The 25,700-nt window shown below is 44.3% G+C and overlaps 1 protein-coding gene and 1 non-coding gene across 2 annotated transcripts in view; one reads left to right on the top strand and one right to left on the bottom strand.

Annotated features, from left to right (window-relative positions):
- ABHD12 (abhydrolase domain containing 12, lysophospholipase) overlaps positions 1-25,700 on the top strand; it is a 57,095-nt gene that overhangs the window by 11,743 nt on the left and 19,652 nt on the right. The window contains exon 2 of the mRNA XM_043882726.1: positions 21,661-21,785. Coding sequence (XP_043738661.1) covers positions 21,661-21,785 — 125 coding nt within the window. The remainder of the gene's footprint in view (positions 1-21,660; positions 21,786-25,700) is intronic.
- LOC122682361 lies at positions 20,954-21,060 on the bottom strand. The gene has a single exon (XR_006337364.1). It is a non-coding gene; the product is annotated as a U6 spliceosomal RNA (small nuclear RNA).

The raw sequence follows: 25,700 nt of genomic DNA, 5'->3' as shown, positions 1-25,700 counted from the left end.
CAAAGGCTAATAGGGTTTTGCCAAGAGAACACACTGGTCATAGCAAACACTGTCTTCCAACAACACAAGAGAAGACTCTACACATGGACATCACCAGATGGCCAATGCTGAAATCAGATTGATTATATTCTTTGCAGCTAAAGATGGAGAGGCCCTATACAGTCAGCAAAAACAAGACCAGGAGCTGACTGTGGCTCAGATCATGAAGTCCTTATTGCCAAATTCGGACTTAAATTGAAGAAAGTGTGGAAAACCACTAGACCATTCAGGTATGACCTAAATCAAATCCCTTATGGTTATACAGTGAAAGTGACAAATAGATTTAAGGGACTAGATCTGATAGACAGAGTGCCTGATGAACTATGGACAGAGGTTTGTGACATTGTACAGGAGACAGGGATCAAGCCCATCCCCAAGAAAAAGAAATGCAAGAAAGCAAAATGGCTGTCTGAGGAGGCCTTACAAATAGCTGTGAAGAGAAGTGAACAGCAAAGGAGAAAAGGAAAGATATACCCATTTGAATGCAGAGTTCCAAAGAATCGCCAGGAGAGAGAAGAAAGCCTTCTTCAGTGATCAGTGCAAAGAAATAGAGGAAAATAATAGAATGGGAAAGACTAGAGATCTCTTCAAGATAATTAGAGATACCAAGGGAACATTTCATGCAAAGATGGGCTCAATAAAGGACAGAAATGGTATGGACCTAACAGAAGCAGAAGATATTCAGAAGAGGTGGCAAGAATACACAGAACTGTATAAAAAAGATCTTCACAACCCAGATAATCACAATGGTGTGATCACTCACCTAGAGCCAGACATCCTGGAATGTGAAGTCAAGTGGGCCTTAGGAAGCATCACTACAAACAAAGCTAGTGGAGGTGTTAGAATTCCAGTTGACCTATTTCACATCCTAAAAGATGATGCTGTGAAAGTGCTGCATGCAATATGCCAGCAAATTTGGAAAACTCAGCAGTGGCCACAGGACTGGAAAAGGTCAGTTTTCACTCCAATCCCAAAGAAAGGCAATGCCAAAGAATGCTCAAACTAACATACAGTTGCACTCATCTCACACGCTAGCAAAGTAATGCTCAAAATCAAGGATTACCAGATATAATCGTTTACTTGTGCAGCCATAGCAAAGTATTACAGACTGAGTCGCTAAAACAGTAAATTTTTAATGTACTTTATACATATACGCTAGAAGTCTGAGATCAGTGTATTGGCAGCGTTAGTTTCTTCTAGGGCCTCACTCCTCTTAGGTCATGTTTCCTTTTTCATGTCTGTCCAGGTTTCTTCTTATAAGGACACCAGATAAAATTTTAACCTCTTTAAAGACTCTGTTTCCAAATACAGTCATATTGTGAGCTACGGGATTGTTGTTGTTCAGTCACTAAGTTGTGTACAACTCTTGGCAACTCCATGGACCATAGCACGCCAGGCTTCCCTGTCCTTCACTATCTCCTGGAATTTGCTCAGATTCATGTCCGTTGAATTGGTGATGCTATCTAACTATATCATCTTCTGCTGCTTATTCTTCTTTTGCCTTCAATCTTTCCCAATATCAGGGTCTTTTCAACTGAGTTGGCTCTTCGCATCAGGTGACCATACACAGAAGAGCACATATGCAGGTGACAGCAGGTTTCTTGTCAGGTGAGAAAGAAGGCTGTGGGGCAGCATCTTTAAAACGCTGAAGAAACAACAACAAAAACCCAGAAAACCACCAAGTAGAATTTATTCTCTTTTTTCTTTTCCTTTCATCTCCTTCCCTCTCCCTCCCCTCTCCCTTTTCTTCCTTCTTTCCTTGTAAATGAAGTATAATTGACTTACTACATTAGTTTTAGGTGTACAACATAGTGATGAATCGATAGTTTTATACATTACAGAAGGATCACCATGCTAAGTTGCTACCATCTGTCACTCTACAAAGTTATGAATTATTGACTCTATTTCCTGTGCTGTATTTTTCATCCCTATGGCTTACTTTATAACTGGAAGTACTTCTTCACCCCCCTTCACATATTTCATTTATCCCCCTACCTTCCCCGCCTCTGGTAGCTACCAATTTGTTCTCTGTCGATCTGTTTCTGTTTTATTATGTTTGTTCTTTTTTTTTATATTCCATGTACAAGACAAATCATATGGTATTTGTCTTTCTCTGTCTGACTGACTTAGCATAAAACCTTCAGGTCCATCCAAGTTGTCACAAATGACAAGATTTCATTTTTTTTTAATGGCCGTGTCATATCCTATTGTGTCTGTGTGTGTATCACATCTTTGTTATGTTGAGGTGTGTTTCCCTGTACCCAATTGGTTGAAAGTTTTTATCATACATGGACGTTGGATTTTGTCAAAAGCTTTTTCTGCATCTGTTAAGATGATCATATGATTTTTATTTTTCCATTTATTGTATGGTGTATCACATTGGTTTCTGGATATTGAAACATCCTTGAAACCCTGGGATAAATCTCACTTGATCATGGTATATGATCTTTTTAATGTAATTGAATGTAATTTAATATTTTAAATTCATTTTGCTAACATTTTGTTGAGGATTTTTACATCAGTGTTCATCAGGGATGTTGGCCTATATTTTCCTTGTTTTGTGGTGTTCTCATCTGATTTCAGTACCAAGATGATGCTGGCCTTGTACAGTGAGTTTGGAAGCACACTTTCCTCTTCCTTTTTTGCTGTAGTTGGAGAAAGATAGATATTCTTTAAATTTTTGGTAGATTTCATCTGCAAATTCATTTGATCCTGGACTTTTGTTTGCTGGGAGTTTCTTTTTCACTGCTGATTGAGTTTCATGATTGATAATCCTTCTGTTTGTATCTTCTGTTTTTTCCTGTTTCAGTCTTAGGAGATTGAATGTTTCTAGGGATTTATCCATTTACTCTGGGTTGTCCATTTTATTGGTGTATAATTGTAGTAAGCAATTATGATCCTTTGTGTTTCTGTGGTGTCATTGATACCTTCTCTTTCATTTCTGGTTTTATTGGTTTGGATCTGCTCTTTTTTCTTAAGGAATCTGGGTAAGAGTTTGCCAGTTTTATCTTTTCAAAGAACTAGTTCTTAGTTTCATTGATCTTTTCTGTTGGTTTTTTTAGCCTCCATTTATTTCTGCTCAAATCTTTATTGTTTCTTTCCTTCTACTAACTTTGAGTTTTGTTTGTTCTTCTATTTCTTGTTCCTTTAGATTTAAGGTTAGATAGTTAGATCTTTCTTGTTTCCTGAGGTAGGCTTGTGTTGCTATAAACTTCCCTCTTAGATTTGTTCTTGTCCCATAGATTTTGGTTTTGGATCATTGTATTTCCATTTTCATTTGTCTTCAGGTATTTTTAAGTTTCCTCTTTGATTTCTTCAGTGACCCAGCATTTGTTTAGAAGGAATATTGTTTAGTCTCCATGTGTGTTTGTGTTTTTTGCTTTTTTTGCCTGTAGTCCATTTCTACTCTATACCACTGTGGTTGGAAAAGATCCTTGGTATGCTTTCCATCTTAACTTTGTTGAGACTTGATATATCTGTTAAGTTCATCTGGTCTAATGGGTCATTTAAGGCCAATGTTTCTTTATTGATTTTTTCACTGAATGATGTGTCCATTGATGTAAGTGGGGCGTTAAAGACCCTTCTTATTATTGTGTTGTTGTTAGTTTTTCCCTTTATGTTTGTTAACACATTATTGACCAAAGATGTATTAATATATCTTTTGTTACATGAACATTATTGACCAGAGACATTTCAGTATTCATTTACATAACAAATCGCCGGCTACCGGCAATAGTTTCTGCAAAAATCCTCCAGTCAGAAATGTGATAATATTTGCTTTATGTATTTAGTTGCTGCTATGTTGGATGTGTATTTGTTTACAATTGTTATATCTTATTGGATTGATTCCTTGGTCATTATATAATGTCCTTCTTTGTCTCTTGTTATAGTCTACTTGAAAATCTGTTTTGTCTGGTACACATATTGCTGCCCCAGCTCTCTTTGTTTCCATTTGCATAGAATACCATTTTCCATTACCTCACTTTCAGTTTCTTTGTTTTCAGATCTGAAATGAGTCTCTTGTAGTCAGCATATAGATAGGTTGTGTTTTTACTTACCTGTTTAGCTGTTCTGTGTCTTTTTGAGTACAGTATTTAATCAATTTACTTTTAAAGTAATTGTTGATAGGTATATACTTATTGCCATTTTGTTAATTCTTGTCTGATTGTTTTTATAGTTCTTATTTGTTCCTTCTTTTGCTCTTTCCCCCCATCTGATTTGATGATATATTTGGGTTGCTTTCTCTTTGGGTGAGTACATGTGTGTGTGTGTGTTGTAGGGTTTTCTTTTGATTTATGGTTACCATGATATTCATAACCAAGATATTCATGGGCTTCCCTGATAGCTTAGTTAGTGAAGAATCTGCCTGCAATGCAGGAGACCCTGGTTCGATTCCTGGGTCTGGAAGATCAGTTGGAGAAGGGATAGGCTCCCCATTCCAGTATTATTCTTGGACTTCCCTTGTGGCTCAGCTGATGAAGAATCCACCTGCAATGCAGGAGACCTGGGTTCGATCCCTGGCTTGGGAAGATCCACTGGAGAAGGGAAGGGCTACCCATTTAAGTATTCTGACCTGGAGAATTCCATAGACTGTATAGTCCATGGGGTTGCAAAGAGTCAGATATGACTGAGCAACTTTCACTTTCACTTTTCATGATGCTCATATATAGCAATTACACACACACACATAAATATATGTAATATATATTAGTAATAACGTGTTATTATTTTAAGTTGATGATCTTTTAAGTTGAAATGCGCTCTAAAAACCGTGTGTTATTCCCCCACATTATTCAGTGTTTTTGATAGCATATTTTATGACTTTTTGTTTTGTATATGTCTTAACTGCTTATTGTGGATATAGATGATTTTGCTGCTTTTGTCTTTTACTCTTCCTACTAGCTTTATAAGTGGTTGATGCACTACTTTTACTGTGCGTTTGCCTTTACCAATGAGATTTTTCCTTTCATAATTTTCATATTTGTAGTTGTGAGGGTTTTTTTTTGTTTTCCCATTTTTTAAAATCCTGCTTAGAGAAGTCGCTTGAACATTTCTTGCAATGCCAGTGTCATGGTGTGGAATTCTTTTAGCTATTGCTTATATGTAAAGTAAAATATTTTTGGTTACAGGTATAGATTTTTTGTCCCTTTCATCACTGAGTATATCATGTCACTTCATTCTGATCTGTGAAATTTCTGCTGAAAAGTCAGCTTACGGAGTTTTCTTGCACATAACTAATTGCTTTTTTTTCTTGCTACTTTTAAGATTCTTTATCTTTAATTTTGCTATTTTAATTGTAATTTGTCTTGGTTTAGACCTCTTTGAGAGGAGGGCATGACAACCCCAGTATTCTTGCCTAGAGAATCCCATGGACAGAGGAACCTGGCAGGGAGAAACCTAGGGAAGCTGAGGATCAAGTTTCGTTCTCAATTTTTTTTTTATTTCTGACAATGCAATTTAATTCATTTCAAATGAAAATTTGGTGGAATGGAAAGAAGGGAGCAGACTGAGAGTCCCAGGACAAGAACTCATTCTCAGATGAGGCCTTACCTTGAGTAAATGAATTCATACTGTGAGCCTGGTTTCCATATCTCTAAAAGAGGAGTGTTACCTGTTTTACCAGCTTCACGGAGTTGTACTAAGATTTCAGCAAGGTCATAGCAGCATTATATATCATTATAGAGTGAGGGGTATAGTGCTTTTTTCATGTCCACTCACTCCATCTACTTTTTGTGTTTAAAAGACGTTCACAAGAGACACCTATTTTACATGTTAATTTGTTTCCCTAGTTTTTATGCTTTTGGGGGAGATAATTGAATTACCTGTATTGTTGGTTGTGTTTTTGTTTATTTTTGGCTGCTCTGGGTCTTCATTGCAGCACGCGGGCCATGTCATTGTGGTGCAACGGGTTAGTTGCCCTGTGGCAGGTGGGATCTTAATTCCCTGACCAGTGATTGAACCTGCATCCCTCAGTGTTAGAAGGCAGTTAGTTTCTTAACCACAGGACCATCAGGGAAGTCCCACCTGTACTGTTAAGTCCTTATTTTTTTGCTTTGTATTGCAAAGTTTCAGAACTTTCTCAGATACTTTTTTGCTATGAAACTAGCCCTGGAGAGCAGGTAGTTTCTATTAATAGTTGGTAGGGTGGGTACTGCCTTGTTTAGAGACTTGTACTGTCCCTTATTGACAGTTCTAGTGTTGGACAAATACTGCTTCTTGAATGAAAGGGGGGTTATAATAATTTATTTATTTATTTATTGCACCATGTGGTTTGCAGAATCTTAGTTCCCCAACTAAGGCTTGAACTCAGTCATAACCACTGGACTGCCAGGGAATCCCCTGTATTGACTTAAATGCTTACAGCTATCTCGAAAGGTACTGTAATCCCATTTCACAGATGAGGAAATCAAGGTACAGATAGTTAGGCATTGTAGCTTGTCCAGGGTGACACAGGCACTGGAGGCAGAGCCCGAGTGCTCCTGCCTCTATTAGGGCTGCAACACAGCCTGACTGTTAGAGCAAGGAAATGGCATGGGTTGAAAATATTGGGCAGATGTCAGTTGAGGGAAACTAATGAGTTAGCCAGGATGTTCCTTTCCTTTTCTGACCACATTAGTGACACAGTGAGGTGCTGAGGAGTGGGCTTTTAAGCTCACAGACCTGGTGCAGAGCCTTCTCTCTGGTGGTTGTCACCCTTTGGGACCTCCTGGTCGGTTTGGCACCCCCTCCTTGTGGAAGTTGTGGAGTGGCTGGCATGGCCTGCACATCTGTGGCAGGTGCTAGAGGAAGCCAGGAGTCTGGGGGCAATGTCCCCGGAGCCAGCCTCATTGGCCCCTGTGGCTTTCTGATGAGCCAGTGTTATCTGGGACTCCCACGTCATCAATACTGGGCACTTTGGCTGTTGGAGGTAGCACATGTCCCGGGCATCTGTAATGAGGTTAAGTAGGGGTTTTTGCAATGCCTGTGTGCACTCTTCTAATAGAGTAAAGAGCCCAGAAGCGCAAGGCTTCTCAGATAAGAAAACAAAAGCGAGAAGGCAGGTTCACTTGCATCTAAAAATAGCCCTTTGTTAAAAAATTTACTCAGGGCTCCTTTAACGAGCAAGTTTTTCCAATGTGAAATTGTGAAGTAGCTCACTTTATCTGCTTGTGACTGCTGTGCTCGCAGTCGTAGCTCTTCCACCCTGTGGGCACGTCCCTGCCACTCCCTGAATTTCCAGTTCCAGGCCTTGCCCATTTGAAGCAGAGATGTGGTCCTGTGGTCTGTAGAAAGTGACATGTGATTCTAGGTAGAAGTGTTTCACAGCCAGTTCTTGGTTCTCCGTGCCATCCTTCCTAACACCGTCTGTGGAGTTGATGATGTCATGAAGCGATGGTGCTTCCTGAGCAACGAGGACTAGCGAAGCCCCTGCTGACCTGTGCTGTATGTGCAGCCAGAGCGAGAAGTGTGAGCTGTTGTTCATGCTGCTGGATTTGGGGGTGGTCGTTACTGCCGTGAGATGTAGCCTGTTCATGCTTATACAGTCCCTTCATTTTTGAAATCTTTTATTATATACAAGAAACATATTTAAAAATTTTAAAAATATTGAAGCATGAGTGGTAAATTCTCTACTCCCGTCTCCCCTGCCATGAACAGATTCTCCCCCCATCATTGCATGCCACCCCCGGTGTGTGGGTGCATGGTCCCCTGTGTGGGAGGCAGAAGGTTAAGGTGCTGGGACCATAGCTTTAATTGATAAAAGCAACAAAAATTGGTTGTGAGATGTAGTGGAAGAGAAGACCAAAAACACCAGTAACCAAAAATACCTATAAGGAATAATGCCCTGGAAAGATATATACAAAATCTGTAAGAGGAAAATAGCTCTGCCCTAAGAAAGGGCGAGTACAAACTTCTGGTGATGTGTTAGCCACTGAGCATGAGTTTGATTAAACTCCAGGAGTTTGTGATGAGTTCCTGGTGTGCTGCGATTCATGGGGTCGCAAAGAGTCAGACACGACTGAGCGACTGAACTGAACTGAACTGAACTGAACCCCAGATCCAGCTTTCTCTAGCGGCGAGCAAGGGCTGGTCTTTTGCAGTCCGCAGGCCTCTCACTGCCATGGCTTCTCCCGTTGCAGAGCCTGGGCTCTAGGTGCATGGGCTCCGTAGTTGTGGTGCAGGAGCTTAGTTGCTTTGCAGCATGTGGAATCTTCCTGGACCAGGGATCCAACCCATGTCCCCTGCATTGCCAGGCAGATTTGTGACCACTGGATCACCAGGGAAGTCCAAAGATGGTGTTTCTTTCCCAAATAGATTTAATGTAGTTCTGTTTGGGATCAGTCTGCCTCAGTTTCCCTGTAGGGACAGCAGAGTGCACGGTCATGAGTAGGTCCTGGGAACACAGATTGTCCACAGTTGCAAACAGCAAGCCAGGGACTAGCGACCAGGGACTAGGTGGTAAGCAGAGGGTGGTCAGAGTGGGGAGGCTGCCCTTGAGCTCACCGCTTCTCAGGGAGCTGAGGAAGAAGGCTGAGATTTTCAGCATCCTTTTCTAAATTTGCATGCATTTCAATAAGGACAGAAAAGACGTTAGAAGTTCTCTTATAAATATTCCCAGTTAAAAAGACAAATGGTAGAGGAAAATATTTTAATATAATAATGTCAGACAGAGGGGTAATATTCTTAATATATAATGATTGTAAGAGGAATTAGAATAAACAGCCAAGGAGACCTTGGAGCAAATAGCCTTGAAGCTGAAACCTGGAGGGAACACAGGGCTGGGGATGTGGACAGGTCTCAGAAGTGGAGAAGCAACTAAACCCATGCCCGAGACATAGCTGGAAGGTCCGAGGCAGTGGGGAAGCACTAGGCCTGTGCTGGAGACTGAGGGCTGAAAGGTCAGAGGTGCACAGTGTTCCTGGGACCTGTTTCAGATGCTCTTGCATCTTATTGTTTACGGGGGGCAGTGCTATGACCAAGTCTCCTTTTGAGGAGACTCAAAGGCTCTCTCTGGCTATGTAGCAGGCAGGTGGAGGTTGGGGGTGGTTCCATTTAAGAAGTCTCTTCCAAAGGCCAAGGCATTGATCTCCAGAAGCGGGTGGGTTCACCCAGGAGGTGGGTGAGACAGTCATTAAGATATGGGAAGGAAATATTGGGACTTCTAATTATGTTCATATTCAGATATTAACCACCCAGTTATACATGTGCATAATTTAATATGTACATATATATTGAGGGCATGCTTCAGAAATGTTACTGATTGAATGTGTAATCGAAAAAGTTTAGGGCTGCTGGTTTAGGCAAGATATGTGGTTGGCCTGGACAGAGAGGCAGCAGGCAAGGGAACTAGAGGTGGACAGATTTGAAATGTTCTGGAGACTTGGTGGCGTTGGAAGTGGAGGTAGGGCAAGAAGAAGGGTCAGGAATGACTGCTAAGGGTTTGCCGTGGGCACAGGTTATCTGCTGAGATGGAAAACTGGAGGGGAAGCAGAGCCGAAGGAGAGGTCATTTAGCTCTGGACGTGTTAGTTTGGTTTGCCTGGGAGATTCTACCTGGAGACACATAAGACACACAGATTGGGAGCTCAGTCCTTTCAGGCTTGCATATTGTTGATCTGACCCGAGTGTTGTCAGGGCAGACCAGGTCATGGAGCAGAACCCTCAGCTCACTGGTGATTCTTACCCGCTGGGGGTCCGGCGTGGACTCTTCTCACTGGCGTTGCCGAGGAGCCAGGCCGGCAGGCCTTCTGCTCCACACATTCTCGCTCTGCTTTGTGGGCTGTTGCTGCTGCTGAAGCATCCACCCAGAAGGGACGTATCTCTCCACTCGTGTTTCCTGAGCCAAAGCAAGTCACTAGGCCGCCCCTAACTGCAGGGGACAGTTGTGGCCTAGGAAGGCCCAGAGCCAGAGATAACAGTGCTCACGTCTGATGACTGCCACGTAGTTCTGGGCACGAGCTGACAGCAACGGCCTTTCTGAGCTGGTGACAGTCAAGGAGCCCCAGGCCTGGGTAGCACTGAGCTCAGAGCGCCGTGACCCGCCTCCCTTCCTTGGGACGTGTCCTTGGGGGCCGGGAGCGGAACACCACTTAAGCTGAACAGGTAGGTCCTGTGACTGCTAGGAGAGTGCATGTGGGCTGGGGCCCGAGGGCTTTAGGGTGAGGTGGGTCTGACTCTGAGCTGCCAGGCCCGGGTGGGGTCCACCCTGGGCAGGCTGGCCGCCCCACCACTGCCCGGTGCCTGAGTTCCACTTCGCTTCCCTTCTGACGCTGCACAGAGTTCACGGTCATTTCTGAAGTGTCAGACTACTGCTTTTACGCACTAATGTGGTGACAGACGCTTTTGATTCATCTCGGGGCCCCCACGGCCTGAGGGGGTGTTTTACTGGAGGGGGCCTTGCTCTGAGTCTTCACCCAGCACTCTGTTCCCTCTGCTGGCAGAGAGATTGGGCAGGTGGTTGGAGCATCTGCCTGGGGAGCAGTAAGTCGGGAAAGCAAGTCACGATCTAGTCGGGAAATTGGAGGGGAGCAAGTGCCGCTGCGGCACCTGCCTCCTGGTCTTCACACGTTTTCCCAGAACTGCAGCCTGTCTGCCTATTTGGGTGCATCTGAGAGTGGCTCACCCGGCCCATGGAGGTGGAGGCAGTCCCTGGGTTGGTGCCTGGAGGGCTCCAGTCTTGGGGCTGAAGAGCTGGGCGCACTCATCTCAGCAGTAGCTATACTGCCTGAGATTACACTGCCAAGAAAGAGAGGGTGGCCAGTTCCCAACAGCTGTCAGCCACTGGGTGTCAGAGCCGCGCATGGGAATTGTCCGTCTGGAAGCAGACAGGCTGGGTTGCACAGGGAATGTTGCAGGTGCCAAGCCTTTATTGCCTAGGGAACTCTGAGGACTTGTGCCAGCAGCCCTGCAGAGGGCCTGTGGGAAGTGAAGCCTCAGGTTCTGGGAGCAGCTGAACCATGTGCAGGCTTGTCTCTTGTCTTGTTGGAAGAGGGTGTTTGCTATAACTAGTGCGTTCTCTTGGCAAAACTCTTGTTAGCCTTTGCCCTGCTTCGTTTTGTACTGCAAGGCCAAACTTACCTATTACTCCAGGTTTCTCTTAACTTCCTACTTTTGCATTTGAATCCCCTATGGTGAAAAGGACGTCTTTTTTTGGTGTTAGTTCTAGGTGGTCTTACAGGTCTTCAGTAGTACCAGTCAACTTAAGCTCCTTCGGCATTAGTAGTTGGGACATAGACTTGGATTACTGTGATGTTGAATGGTTTGCCTTGGAAAAGAACAGAGAGCATTCTGTTGTTAATGAGATTGCAGCCAAGTACTGCAGTTCAGAGCTTTTTGTTGTCTATGAGGGGTACTCATTTCCTCCAAGGGATTCTTGCCCACAGTAGTAGATATAATGGTCATCTAAATTAAATTCGCCCATTTCCGTCCATTTTAGTTTGCTGATTTCTAAAATGTCAACATTCACTCTTGCCATCTCCTGATTGACCACGTTTCAATTTTACTTGATTCCTGTACCTAACATTCCAGGTTCATATGCAATATTGTTCTTTACAGTATTGGACTTTCACTACCAGACCCGTCCACAACTGAGCGTCATTTCCCCTTTTGCCCAGCCTTTTTCATGGCCTTCCTCTGATGGAGCTATTTCTCTGCTGTTCCTCAGTAGTGTATTGGACACCTTCCGACCTGGGGGGCCCATCTTCTGGTGTCATATCTTTTTGTCTCTTCATAGTGTTGAGGGGTTCTTGAGGCAAGAATATTGGGGTGGTTTGCCATTGCTTTTTCCAGTGGACTATGTTTTGTCAGAACTCTCCACCATGACCCGTCTATCTTGTGTGGCCCTGCATAGTATGGCTCATAGCTTCACTGAGTTACACAAGGCTGTGATCATTTTGGTTAGTTTGCTGTGTTTGTGGTTTTCATTCTTGAGGCTGTGGGATTGTAGGTCCTGCTTCTTCTGTCTGCCCTCTGACGGATGAGGACAAGAGGCTAGTGCAAGCTTCCTAACGGGAGGGACTGGCTATGGGGAAGACTGGGGTCTTACTCTGGTGGGCAGGGCCATGCTCAAGGAATCTTTAATCGAATTTTCTTCTTATGAGTGGGGCTGTGCTCCCTCCCTGTTGTTTGGCCTGAGGCGACCCAGTCCTGGAGTTTACGGGCTCTATGGTAAGCAAGGGTGAAGTGAAGTCGCTCAGTCGTGTCCAACTCTTTGCGATCCCATGGACTGTAGCCTACCAAGTTCCTCCATCCATGGGATTTTCCAGGCAAGAATACTGGAGTGAGTTGCCGTTTCCTTCTCCAGGAGATCTTCCCGACCCAGGGATTGAACCCGGGTTTCCCACATCGTAGGCAGACGCTTTACTGTCTGAGCCACCAGGGAAGTCCCATAAGTAAGGATAAAGGCGAACAAAGAGGCACATGCCAACATGTGCCTCCCAGGATTGCTGCTGCCAGTGCCCCTGTCCCTGTGGTAGGCCGCTGCTGGCCCACATCTCGGCAGAAGGCCCTCAAACACTCACAGGCAGGTCTGGGTCAGTTTCTTGTGATGTCACTGCTCCTTCCCCTGGGTCCTGGTGTGCACAAGGTTTTGTTTGTGACCCCCACAAATCTCTGTTTCCCCCAGTCCTGTGGAAGTTCTGTAATCAACTCCTGTTGTCCTTGCAAGTCAGATTCCCTGGGGATTCCCAGTCCCTTTGCTGGATTCCCAGGTTGGGAAGTCTGATGTGGGGTCTAGAACCTTCAAAACAGTGCGAGAACTTCTTCGGTATTATTTGTTCTTCAGTTTGTGGGTCTCCCAGCCTTCCGGTATGGGATTTGATTTTAATGTGATTGCACCCCTCCTACCATCTCTTTGTGGCTTCTTTGCCCCTGGACACAGAGTATCTTTTTTTTTTTTTTTTTTGATGGGTTCCAGTGCCTTCCTGTTGAAAGTTGTTTGGCAACTAGTTGCAATTTTGTTGTTCTCTCAGAAGATGAGAGTATTGACCCACCCTCACCAGAAGCTCTAATTGCAAGATTTATTTACCTTTGACTACAGATTGATCAAATAGATGGGGAAACAATGCAAACAGTGAGAGACTTTATTTTCCTGGGCTCCAAAATCAATGCAGATGGTGACTGCAGCCATGAAATTAAAAGACGCTCCTTGGAGGAAAAGCTGTGACCAAACTAGACAGCATATTAAAATGCAGAGACGTTACTTTGCCAACAAAGGTCTATCTAGTCAAAGCAATAATTTTCCATGTATGGATGACAGAGTTGGACTATAAAGAGAGCTGAGCGCCAAAGATTTGATGCTTTTGAACTGTGGTACTGGAGAAGACTCTTGAGAGTTCCTTGGACTGCAAGGAGGTCCAACCAGTCCATCCTAAAAGAGATCAGTCCTGAGTGTTCATTGGAAGGACTGATGTTGAAGCTGAAACTACAATTCTTTGACCACCTGATGCAAAGAGCTGACTCATTTGAAAAGACCCTGATGCTGGGAAAGATTGAGGGCAGGCGAAGAAGGGGATGACAGATGAGATGAGATGAGATGGTTGGAAAGCATGAACAACTCGATGGACATGAGTTTGGGTAAACTCCGGGAGTTGGTGATGGACAGGGAAGCCTGGCATGCTGCAGTCCATGGAGTCACAAAGAGTCGGACACAACTGAGCGACTGAACTGAACTGAAAGATTGGTCAAGTCTTCCCTGGGCTTCCCTGGTGGCTCAGACAGTGAAGAACCTGGCTGCCAATGCAGGAGACCAGGCTTTGATCCCTGGGTCTGGAAGATCCCCTGGAGAAGGGAATGGCTATCCACCCCAGTATTCTTGCCTGGAGAATTCCATGGACAGAGGAGCCTAGCAGGCTATAGTCCATGGGTTTGCAAAGAGTCAGACAGGACTGAGAAGCTAACACTTTCACTTTCAAAGGTTGGTCAACCCAAGATGTCAAGGAAAAGTCGTGCTGTTAACTTCTAGGAGAACACATTGCAGCCTGGGGTGGGGATGTGTTAATCTCTTCTTTCTTACAGCCATTCACAGGTGGGCAGGGTCAGATTATCTCCCTGTGAGCTAAATAAAGGCATTTTTTGTTTAATTGTAAGGCAGAGAGGCAGAGTCCCCTGAGGCAAGCCATTATGTATGGTTATAATACCAAAAACAATAGAAAGCAAAGAAACAGATCTATCATGGAGTCAGAATTGGCTTTTTCCTGCATCAGGTAGAAAATTAGAAATGTTAGTTAGGGGGGTTGTAACCAGACTTTGAAGGAAAACCAAAGAATTGAGAGTTTGGTAAAGACTGATAAAATGTGTAAGAGGGCAGGATCTAGGCCAGTTTACAGACAGATCATAAAAGGTCAAAGATAATGAACAAGACTAGAATCCAAATAACCCACAGGCTGTGTTAGTTTTCTGTTGAAACATTAAATTTCTTTGTACAGTCATGTCCTTCTTTGAGCAAAGATACTCAAATTCAGATTTTTTTTTAAAATTGGCCTAATTTACACAGGTGCATCAAGAATGCCAGTTGACCACATAAGCCTTTTAAAAGTTTCCTTTGCTAGAACATTTCATAAGGAATCTCAGATTCGACTTTTAAGTCTTTTGAAGCTAGAGAGCCAAGCCAAGATCAGTATCAGTTCAGTCACTCAGTCATGTCCGACTCTGCGACCCCATGGACTGCAGCACGCCAGGCTTCCCTGTCCATCACCAACTCCCAGAACTTGCTCAGACTCATGTCCATCAAGTTGGTGATGCCATCCAACCATCTCATCCTCTGTCATCCCCTTCTCCTCCTGCCTTCAATCTTTCCCAGCAACAGGTCTTTTCCAATGAGTCAGTTCTCACATCAGGTGGCCAAAGTATTGGAGCTTCAGCTTCAACATCAGTCCTTCCAATGAATATTCAGGATTGATTTCGTTTAGAATTGACTGGTTTGATCTCCTTGCAGTCCAAGGGACTCTTAAGACTCTTCTTCAACACTGCAGTTCAAAAGCATCAATACTTCAACGCTCAGCCTTCTTTGTGGTCCAGATCTCACATCCATACATGACTACTGGAAAAGCCATAGTTTTGACTATACAGACCTTTGTCTCTGCAGTACATACAGATTCTGAACTCAAAGATATCCCTTGAGGCGGAACCAGGACCCTGTCCCAAGGCTGCACTATTCTTAACTGCCCCTCCACTGTTTCTGCTTTGGCTCCATTCCCTGAGTAGGAACTGTCTGAATCTGCCCTTTGGAAATCAGAGAAAGTCAAAGAGGCTGAGTGAAGCCTGTTTCCTAGGAACAGAAGATGCAGAAAGGCTTTTGTGTCCTGGGCGGGGGGGGTCAACAGTTGTTGAAAAATCCATTCATACAATTTCTATTTCACTTATATCAACCTAACACACTGGTTCTTAACAGTTATACTTGGGTTGTTCATGAAATTGCCATAAGCTAACCATTGTCAGGTTATTTCCCTATTTATTATTTTTATAACACGTGTGTTAGGCAGATTTCAAAAAAATTAGAAGGTAAAAAACCTTAGAAAGTTAAATTCATTTTTTTAATTGTTTTATTGCTGTGCTTGATATATATGAAATAATGGATTTCAAGCAATTTCACTGCAGATCTACTTATACTTTTAGGTTGAATTTATAATTTTTAAAATCTGTTAATAGTAGATTATATTAGGTTGTTACTCTACCTGGGTTTCTTTGTCAAATAAAGTGTGCTCATGTTATACTTAATGCTAATAACTCAGGGTGGAGATGTGCACCACAGATGGGACTTGAACTAAAGTGAGGGAGTCAGACCCGGTCAAGAACCACTCTCTTTTCACTGAGGTCACACACTTGGTGTCAGGTCATAATGAAGCCCAGGTTCTTTATGTCTCTTTGCAGAAAGAATTCGGTGAGAGACAAAGTAATAGGTAAGAAGTGAATTAACTAAGAAAGAAACACACTTCTCAGAGTGTGGGCCATCAAGAGGCCCCAAAATATAATGTGGTTTTTGTGGGCCGGGTAAACTCATAAGCTAACAGTGGGGGGAAGCTAATGAAACTAAAGCTCCAGTACTTTGGCCACCTGTTGCAAAGAGCTGACTCGTTGGAAAAGACCCTGGTACTGGGAAAGATTGAGGGCAGGAGGAGAAGAGGGTGACAGAGGATGAGATGGTTGGATGGCATCACTGGCTCAATGGACATGATTTTGAGCAAACTCTGGGAGATGGTGTAGGACAGGGAAGCCTGGAATGCTGCAGTCCTAGGGGTTGCAAAGAGTCACAGGACTGAGCAACTGAACAACAACAATGAGGGGGAGGATTATTCCATTTATTTCAGGGAAGGGGTGGGGATTTCCTCCAGTTGGGCCACCACCCACTTTTGGCCTTTTTGGTCAGCCTCAAAAGTGTGGTGCTGGCTGGTGTGTCATTTAGCTAATGTATTACAATGGGCATATAATGAGGCTCAAGGTCTACTGAAAGTTGAATCTCCTGCTATCTTGGGTCTACTTGGTTCTAACCAGTTTTGTCATGTCCTATGGCCTTGTCATTCTTTTAAAGGTTGTGCCCTGCCCGCTTCCCTCCATTTCAAGAGGACAACTGCTTTTATTAAAGTGACACTACTAAACTGGTTTTATTTATACATGAACTTGAAAAATATTTGGTTTCTTATGTGTCTGGGAGTTTTAGGAATATTTAATTTAGCACTTATTTCTCTTTAAGTCATTTGGAGCAGAGCTCCTTTAAGGGATTTTGTAAATTAACTTGGTAATACCACCCAGGGGCTAGGAAAACATCACAAATACTGTGGCACCTTGAACAACATGGGTCTGAATAGTGTGGGTTCACTCATACACGGATTGGTTTTTTCACCAAAGATGCCAGTACCACGTGATCCACAGTTACTTGAATCTGCACATGTGGAATAGCAAAAATGGAGGACCAGCTCTAAGTTACACTCACATTTTCAATTGCATGGAGGGTTGGCACCCCTACTTCCCTCACTTTTCAAGGGTCAGCTATAGGTTACACACACACACACACAGACAGACATGTTACTGCACTTGTCCTAACAGCTGAGCCACCAGTCAGCATAACCATAGTCAAACCAGGCTCACCAGATTAGGTAACATAAGAGTTGGTTCTCATCTTTGCCCTGCTTTAATTGTCTTTTTATCTGAATTTAGTTTGGGCCAAATGGAACAATTTAAGATTACCTGCCCAAGATGAGGACTAATGCTTTTATACAATATTTAATTTTTAAGATTTTCATTTCCCATAATTTGTAATCTGTGGAGGCAATGGACTAAATTTCAGGTCAGGGACTTCTTAAAAATACCAAGCAGGGGAGTTCCCTGGTGGTCCAGTGGCTAAGACTCTGCACTCCTGATATAGGGGGGCTGGGTTCGATCCCTGGTCAGGGAAGTAGATCCCACATGCCACAACTAAGATTCTATGCAGCCAAATAAATAAAAATAAAATGTTTAAAAAAAAAAAATAAAAACTCATCCTGGAGACTATGTGTACATTTAAAAAAAAAAAAAAAAATACCAAGCAGCAGTCTGGGTGTTTCCATAGCTCAGCTGAGTGGGTAAAATATCCAACTTGTTTCCCGTGTGTCATTTTTTCCCTTTTCATACTCAATAGAGGCTGTGTGAAGTCCCTGAGTCCCTTAACAGCACCCCAGGGAGGCAGAGGCCTAAAACTCTAGTGAGAGTTTTCCCCCACTTCTGTGGAAGGTGGGGAAAGACCGGCAGGATGGACAGAGAAGTCAGTAGAAAGGTCAGTCTCGCATGCAGTCCTGTCTGGAGTGCCTTCTGAGAAGACAGCTTGGGATTTCCAGACAGAAAGTAGAGTTAGGGGGTCAGTGGATGGAAACAGTTGAGATGTCAAGGGTAGGGAGGCTCTTGCAAACGCAGGTCAGTGGTTTGGACATCAAAGGTGGGGATGAGGGGCTTGATGAGATATCAATATGGGGTGACTTAACAGAATTCTTACTAAAGCAGGTCAAGGTCAAGGCGCAGCGGAAGAGAGGGCTCAGTTCTTGGTAAAAGCTGAGAAACTAAGTGACTATCTAATGACTGCATAAAATGGTAAAAGTCCAGTGGTGTCAAATTCTTAGCTGTCAACAAAAATGAAAAAGGGCTTGAGTATTTTTCACTGTGTGCTTTTTGGCATATAACCCCTAAAAATTGGTAATACTAGTAAACTTCCTTTCCCTTTTACTGATGTGAATAAGTTCTCAATATTTATATTTTTCAAAAACCAAAAAAACAGAACTAGAATTAATGTTCAGTTCAGTTCAGTCACTCAGTCGTGTCCAACTCTGCGACCCCATGGACTGCAGCACACCAGGCCTCCCTGTCCATCACCAACTCCCGGAGTTTACTCAGACTCATGTCTATTGAGTCGGTGATGCCATTCAACCATCTCGTCCTCTGTCATCCCCTTTTCCTCCTGCCTTAATTAATGTTAACCCTTCCCTTTTCTATATCAATAAGTGATATATAGAGAGAGACATGATGCATCTGGGAAAGAGGTGGAATCCATCTCATTTAGAGATGCGTTTTCAGTAAAAGCTTACTTTCCATGCTTAATAATAATTTATCAAAAATGAAACGTTTGTCATTTTGATTCATGTGTATGGTAATAATCATAACTCAATCCAGAAGAAAATGACTTTCATGTAGAAGAGCTTCACTGCTGCAGATACATAGTTTTTTGAAATTTCTATCTATATATGTATTTCTTGTTCAAGAAGGGTATGACAGTAGTGAGTGGCACACTGGGTATTGGCCCAGATCACCTTAACTCCACAGCCTCCATTTAACCACCGCATCGTATGCCTTTTGTTAGTGAAAGCGTAGATTGCGCATGGACTTTAAGTGCCCTTTTAATATGTGTTTATTTCTTTGTCGGGTCTTAGTTGCATCATGCAGGATCTTTTCCTGGGGCGTGCAGACTCAGTAGGTGTGGTGTGGGCGCTTCAGAGCTCACGGTCTCAGTTGCTGCAGCTGACATGTGGGCACTCTAGTTTTTGCGCGCGTGGGTTTAGTTGCTCCACAGCATGTGGGATCTTAGTTTCCCAACCAGGGATGGAACCCACGTCCCCTCTTGCAAGGCGGATCTTAACCACTGGACCACTAGGGAAGTCCCAAGATGCCCTTTTGAACTTCTCCTGCACCACCTGGCTAACTCCTATATTCCTGACTCAGTGTTTCCACCAGTGGCCCTTCCCTGGCAGCCCGGACTAGGTCAGATCACCCTGTGCAGGTGTGCTGTCACAGCCCTTCGTCTGCCCTGCTGAGCTGAGAGCACAGCACAGAGGCAGATGCATCCTCTTCTGCCCTTATTGTCCACTGCCCACGGAGTACCTGGTGCTCAATAACAACTGGAGGATGAGCCAGGTGATTGAGTGAAAGGATTACATTGTCAAATATGTGTATTTGTCATCAGCTGTACTGAAGTATTATTTATATCAGTCCGCTTTGTTGAGTGTTGATTTACATGTGATAAAATCTACCAGTGTATGCATTCATGTGTCCACAACCACAGTCCAGATAACGAACCTTTCCATCACTGCAAGAGTTGCCTCGCACCCCTTGTAATCTCTCCTTCCCTCTCCTCCCGGCCCTGGAGATCACTATTCTGCTGTTTTGCCTGTTGTTGTTGTTGTTCAGTCACTTAGTCACGTCCAACTTTCTGTGACCGCTTAAGCCTCAGCATGCCAGGCTTCCTTGCCCTCTGTAGTTTTGCCTTTTCTGGAATTTTTAACAAATGGGATTATACAGTGTGTAGTCTTTTGTATCCGTCTTATTTAACTTAGCCTGATGCTTTTATAGCCTTCTGTATTGTTGCATGTGATGAGTTCACATACCTAGAACTGATGAGCTCTAGGTATATTTTTTAAACCACCTTGAATACTTTTTTGAAATAGCGCAGATGTAAGTATCCCCATTGAGGTTGATCCTTGATGTCAGAGAGATTTCGTGGTAGCACTGGTTGCCTTTTTCACTTTTGATCTCTCGTGGGGTCCCAGGAGCTTTTCGGGTGCTACGTGATGTGTCATACTGCAGCAGATTGAATGCAGAAGCACGTACCGGAACCCATCTGTCTTCTGCTAAGCTGTTTGTTTTGAAGAAATTTGTAAAAAATTTTCTCACTAAAATTTTTCCTTTTGGAAAATTTAATCTTTTTTAAATAACAGATGTTAATTATATTAACTTGTCATGGGTTATTTATTATTATTGAATGACTTAGTATCATAGATATTTAAAATTTTTCTTTAATGTCTCATAAAACAAATAGTGATAAACACAAATCATATGAAGGTCTTTTGGGCCCTCAGTTTTTCAGTTGTCAAGAGGCCCATAGTCCAAGTTTGAAAATGGCTAGGAACCCATTTTTTTTTTTTTTTTAATTTAATTTTATTTTTTTTCCAGTGGGTTTTGTCATACATTGATATGAATCAGCCATGGATTTACATGTATTCCCAATCCCGATCCCCCCTCCCACCTCCCTCTCCCCCCGATTCCTCTGGGTCTTCCCAGTGCACCAGGCCGGAGCACTTGTCTCATGCATCCCACCTGGGCTGGTGATCTGTTTCACCATAGATAGTATACATGCTGTTCTTTTGAAATATCCCACCCTCACATTCTCCCACAAAGTTCAAAAGTCTGTTCTGTATTTCTGTGTCTCTTTTTCTGTTTTGCATATAGGGTTATCGTTATCACCTTTCTAAATTCCATATATATGTGTTAGTATGCTGTAATGTTCTTTATCTTTCTGGCTTACTTCACTCTGTATAATGGGCTCCAGCTTCATCCATCTCATTAGGACTGGTTCAAATGAATTCTTTTTAATGGCTGAGTAATATTCCATGGTGTATATGTACCACAGCTTCCTTATCCATTCATCTGCTGATGGGCATCTAGGTTGCTTCCATGTCCTGGCTATTATAAACAGTGCTGCTAAAAATATGGAACGCTTCACGAATTTGCGTGTCATCCTTGCGCAGGGGCCATGCTAATCTTCTCTGTATCGTTCCAATTTTAGTATATGTGCTGCCGAAGCGAGCACTAGGAACCCATTTTAACAGGGTGTCAGGACCAGAGTGAGGAAAGTCTTAGAGCTGGTTGTGGATTAGAGAGGGTTTTGAGACCTGGGCTGATGACCTGGTCTGAGGCTTCCGGAACAGGGGCCTCCGGAAGGTATGCAGGCAGAAATATGAGAACATGGAGTTGTGGCCACTGTCCTGTCCTTGGCCCCCTGCTCCCTCCTGGGATCTGGTTTGACAGGTTCTGTGCGTAGGTGCTTCCTCTGTTGGGGAGCCCATGCCCACTTGCTGGAAGGGAATCAGAGGCCCAGAGGCAGCCTCTCTCCTGAGGGGAAGTTGCAGCCACAGTCTGACATGAGGTTGGGCACTTTCTGAAGATCTGAAGGATCCCAGGGCTCCCATAGGAAATCAGAAGGACTGTTTTTTTGGCTTTCAGGAAGCAAATTTTACCCTTCTGGTAGAGTTCTGAGCAAATGACAAGGCACACGCAGGTGGGAGGCTGCTCTCGCCCTCGGTGATATTCTTGTTGGGCACAGTAGGTGTGGGTCTTGGTGAGTGATTTTTGACGATACTGTTACTAAACTGTAGTGGACTCACTCCTGTGCACTGCTTTTCTCTTGCAGGCGAAAGGGCCTGTGCTTCCGACTGAGGAAGATACTCTTCTGTGTCCTGGGATTGTACGTGGCCATTCCGTTTCTCATCAAACTATGTCCTGGGATACAGGCCAAACTGATTTTCTTGAATTTCGGTAAGTGCTGTGTGTCCATTTTCATTTTAGTTTTAGTAAGAATTCATGTTCATAGTGATTTATGTATTTATATCTTTACCACTCAGCTCGGGAAGTAGGGCTTCCCTGGTGGCTCAGTTGGTAAAGAATCCACCTGCAATGCAAGAGACTTGGGTTTGATCCCTGGATTGGGAAGATCCCCTGGAGAAGGGAAAGGCTACCCACTGCAGTATTCTGGCCTGGGGAATTCCATGGACTGTATAGTCCATGGGGTCACAAAGAGTTGGACACGACTGAGTGACTTTCACTTTTAGGAAGTAGAGCCTTTCTACTGTCCAGAAGGTTCCCTGTGCCCCTTCCCAGTTAAGGGTTGTTTGTAATGAGGGCATTTCTCTTAGGGCTGGTGTTTCTGTGCATAGATGATGGCTGCATGGCTGGGGGTCTTTCTTCACTGAGGTGGGTAGAAGTGTTGATGACACGTAGAGTCTTCTGAAGCTGTCATACTGGGGGTGCTCTGTCTGTAGTGCAGTCTAGGAGGTTAGCTGTCCTTGGAAAAGGTGATCACTGAAACTGTAGTGACTGAAAAAATAATCTGGTCTTTTTTCTTTAACACACACACACAAATCTGGTCTTTTTTCTTTAAAATACACACACACACACACACCCCTACACAAATCTGGTCTTTTTTCTTTAAAACACACACACACGCACACACCCCTAACACCTTTTTTTCTCCCCTTAAAAAACCCTAGCATGCTGCTTTGTTTCCTATGAAATTGTATGCTGGCTTTAGAGGTAAGGGTTAGAAGTTAGATTATAATCCCCTTCAGTTAACTTGGACCTGGTGTGTTCCAAAGTTGTTTTTTTTGTTTTTGTTTTTATTTTTCATGCTATATGTTTACTTTTGGACAAGTGGGAGGAAAAAGGGTAGAAGTATCTGGTTTATGAAGTGGAAAGTGTATAGTTGCCAGGAATAATCATTATAAGGAACATCTTTTTACACCCACAAGATGAGGCCAGGAGGGAAGGGACCGCACCTGCAGTGTTGGGGGTCGGTGGATAGAACCTGGTGCTTGGCACACAGCAGTGCCCCGTGAGTGATGGCCTTGCCATTGGGTGTAGGGAGTATTTGGGGCAGGTAAAGCGGTCTCTATGTTCTTGCAGCTGTGCCAGTTTGCAAAGAGTGGGTTTGGACTTCTGTGTGTGGGAACTGGAGGCTTGGGAAACCAGGCTGGTGCTCTGAGGCAGCAGGGGAGCTGGTGAAGGGGAGGGAGAGGAGAGGACAGACTGGAGGTATTGAGGTGTCCTGTGTGATGACTGGCCTGGGGCAGCAGGGCGGGGCTGGGTGGCCCCTCCCCTTAAGTAACACCAGTGTAGGCTCTGCAGGGCATTGGGATATATGAGTTTGGGGTGTTAAGTCTGCAGGAGACTTGATCACAGAAAAGTGGATGTCACTGCTGAAAAGGAATTTGTGCTCTAAAGAGGAGCAGGATGGGACTTCCCTGGCTGCCTAGTGGTTAAGACTCTGCACTTCCAATGTAGGGGCCTGGGTTCCATCCCTGGTCCAGGAACTAAGATCCCATGTGCTGCCTGGGGCAGCCAAGAAATCAAGAGGAGCCAGAGGAGGAAGAGGAACAGAGATAGTAAGGTGGATAATAAAATATAATAAATATATAATAGAAGATTTTATTTGGATGTCTGGAAGTAAGTGTAAAACACATGTCAGTATACTAAGAAAGATTTGATTTTTCTAACAGAAACATGGCTAAACTTCTAGGAATTTATTATCTCTGAGTTTTCATTGCTTGTGAGAAGCCCGAACTTGGAAGGAGCTCACAACATACTAAAATCAAGAAAGTTCTGTTTTTCTGACTGTAATGCCCTTTAAGTGTCCAGTCAGCCTAGTGTGGAAGAGAGTCTGGGTTACATGCAAACATGAGGCCACAGGCTGCAGGTTTCCTGATAGCAGATCTTAGAGTCAGCCCTGCCCAGCTGTCCCGCAGGGCAGGCCTCCGGGCACCTCCAGGCACCTTGGGCAGGTGTCTTGGCAGGCAGTGGCCTGCTGCCCTCTGGGCTGCTGCACTGTGGGTCCCAGCAGCTCTCTGAATTGAGTTGGTTTCCTTTAGCTCCATCATTGGGGTCACTTTAGATGCAGCTCATGAATTTTGCCCTGTTGATTTCCTAATGAAACGGCAGGATGTTCCTGGATTCTCCTGTTCGGGCTCCGGGCACAGAAGAGAGGGGGTTGGCAGGGCCGCCCTGCACCCCCACAGAGAGACGCCTGTCCCCAACTGCTCGTTACCCTGTGCCTGCTGCGTGGGGGGTAGCTGTCAGGGCCCCTGCCCTCCCGTGTGGAGATGGGGTCTTCTGGGCAGTAACGTGGTAGTTTCACCTCGCTCTGCTGGAGGGCCTGTGTGTTCTGGGGCAGCTTCCTTCTTCTCAGGGTGTGATTCGTGAGCTGTCGCTTTCTATCTGGATGTTGAAGGAAGTGGAACCATCTTTTGAGCCCCAAAACATGATTATTCTTAACTTCGTAACAAATCTATCTGAAACTAAATCTATAAATCAGATAAATAAGCATTAGACAAAGGGATAGCATCTATGATTTAAGGCTTTATTCTTCTTTAAATATATTTTTTCCTAAACAAAAAAATAGATGACTTTTGTAAAAACAAAAAATTAACTGATAAGTTCTGAATGGCATGAAGAAGAAAATGAAACTTGCTGAGAGAAAATTGCTGTCACATTGTTGTCTATTTCCTGTTGGTCTTTTGTGTGTGTGTCTGTACAATTAAACGTAAATATACATGCTTTTCAAAACCTACACTCAAAAGTCAGCTCCCCCGCCCCCAGCAATGTCAGGGTGATAACAGCTGGTTCTCGAAGTCTTTCCCCTGGAATCCAGAACTGTCTCCTGGTGGGAAGGAGTGTTTCATTTCAGAGGCTGGTGTAGAAATGCTCTTCTCTACATATCGCTCTGGGCCTTTTTTGGAGATTAAGAGTTAATATCTGAATTACTTAGTTGTTAATGCAACAGCCTGTCCACTACAGCTTTCAAGGGATGGCCATCCTTCAGTCTCCTCTTTTTCCTTCCCCTTGGCCATTCTGGTGACCCCTGATTGCTTTCCTTATCTCTTCCTTCTCTGGAAGCCCAGAGTCCATGGGGCAGCTGGAGTTTGATAAAACCCTGCTGGGAGAGCCCTTCCCTTGTTGGCGCCCCACCTCTTTGCTCTTGCTCTTTACTCAGTGCCTGGGATAGGCCGTGGCCCCAGTGTTTATAGTTCTCAGGTGGTTGGATATGTCCCCTGCAGCCCAGGAGTTCTGGCCTCCCACCCTACCAGCATCTAAAGGACGGCCAACTCAGTTGTTTTCTGTTCGTTCATGTATTTACTCACTGTTTACCGAGCATGTCTGTGCAGAGGCCTTTCTTAGTCACCCCCATGACATTTGTGGTTGCTGATAAATGACAGCATGCTCAGTGGATAACACAGCTGGGAAAGCAGGGAACCCCAGAGGGCCTGGCTCTGGAAGCTGCCTGGGCCTGTGTGCTGGCTCGCTGGCTGTGCACCGACCTCTGTGTGCGGCAGAGCTTGTAACTGACAGTGATGCCGAGCTGGGTCACCCTGCCGGCTCCTGCCCTGCCACCTCGGGCTGCTGGCATGCTCAGTGCTCTGTCCTTGGCGGACGCAGGGGCTGGATGTGTGGGTTCCAGCCGGCATCCTAGAGTCACAAGCTGAGGGCTGAGGCCACAGGGAGGCTCGCAGGATCGAGCCAAGTTCCAGCCCAGGCAGATCCTAGAGCTGCCTCAGGCCAGCCTGGGGCCCTGCACCCCTTGACCCCATTTCCTTCCCTTGCAGCAATCCTACTGACTTTTACCAGTAGTGGCCAGGTGGTTCCTCTGGCCTGGCCACCACTGTCTGGGCTGTCTCACCCTAG

This window comes from Cervus elaphus, chromosome 23, assembly GCF_910594005.1.
Source record: "Cervus elaphus chromosome 23, mCerEla1.1, whole genome shotgun sequence".
Taxonomy (NCBI): Eukaryota; Metazoa; Chordata; class Mammalia; order Artiodactyla; family Cervidae; genus Cervus; species Cervus elaphus.
Note: the sequence above shows the minus strand (reverse complement) of the source record. Positions and strands in the feature narration are given on the sequence as shown.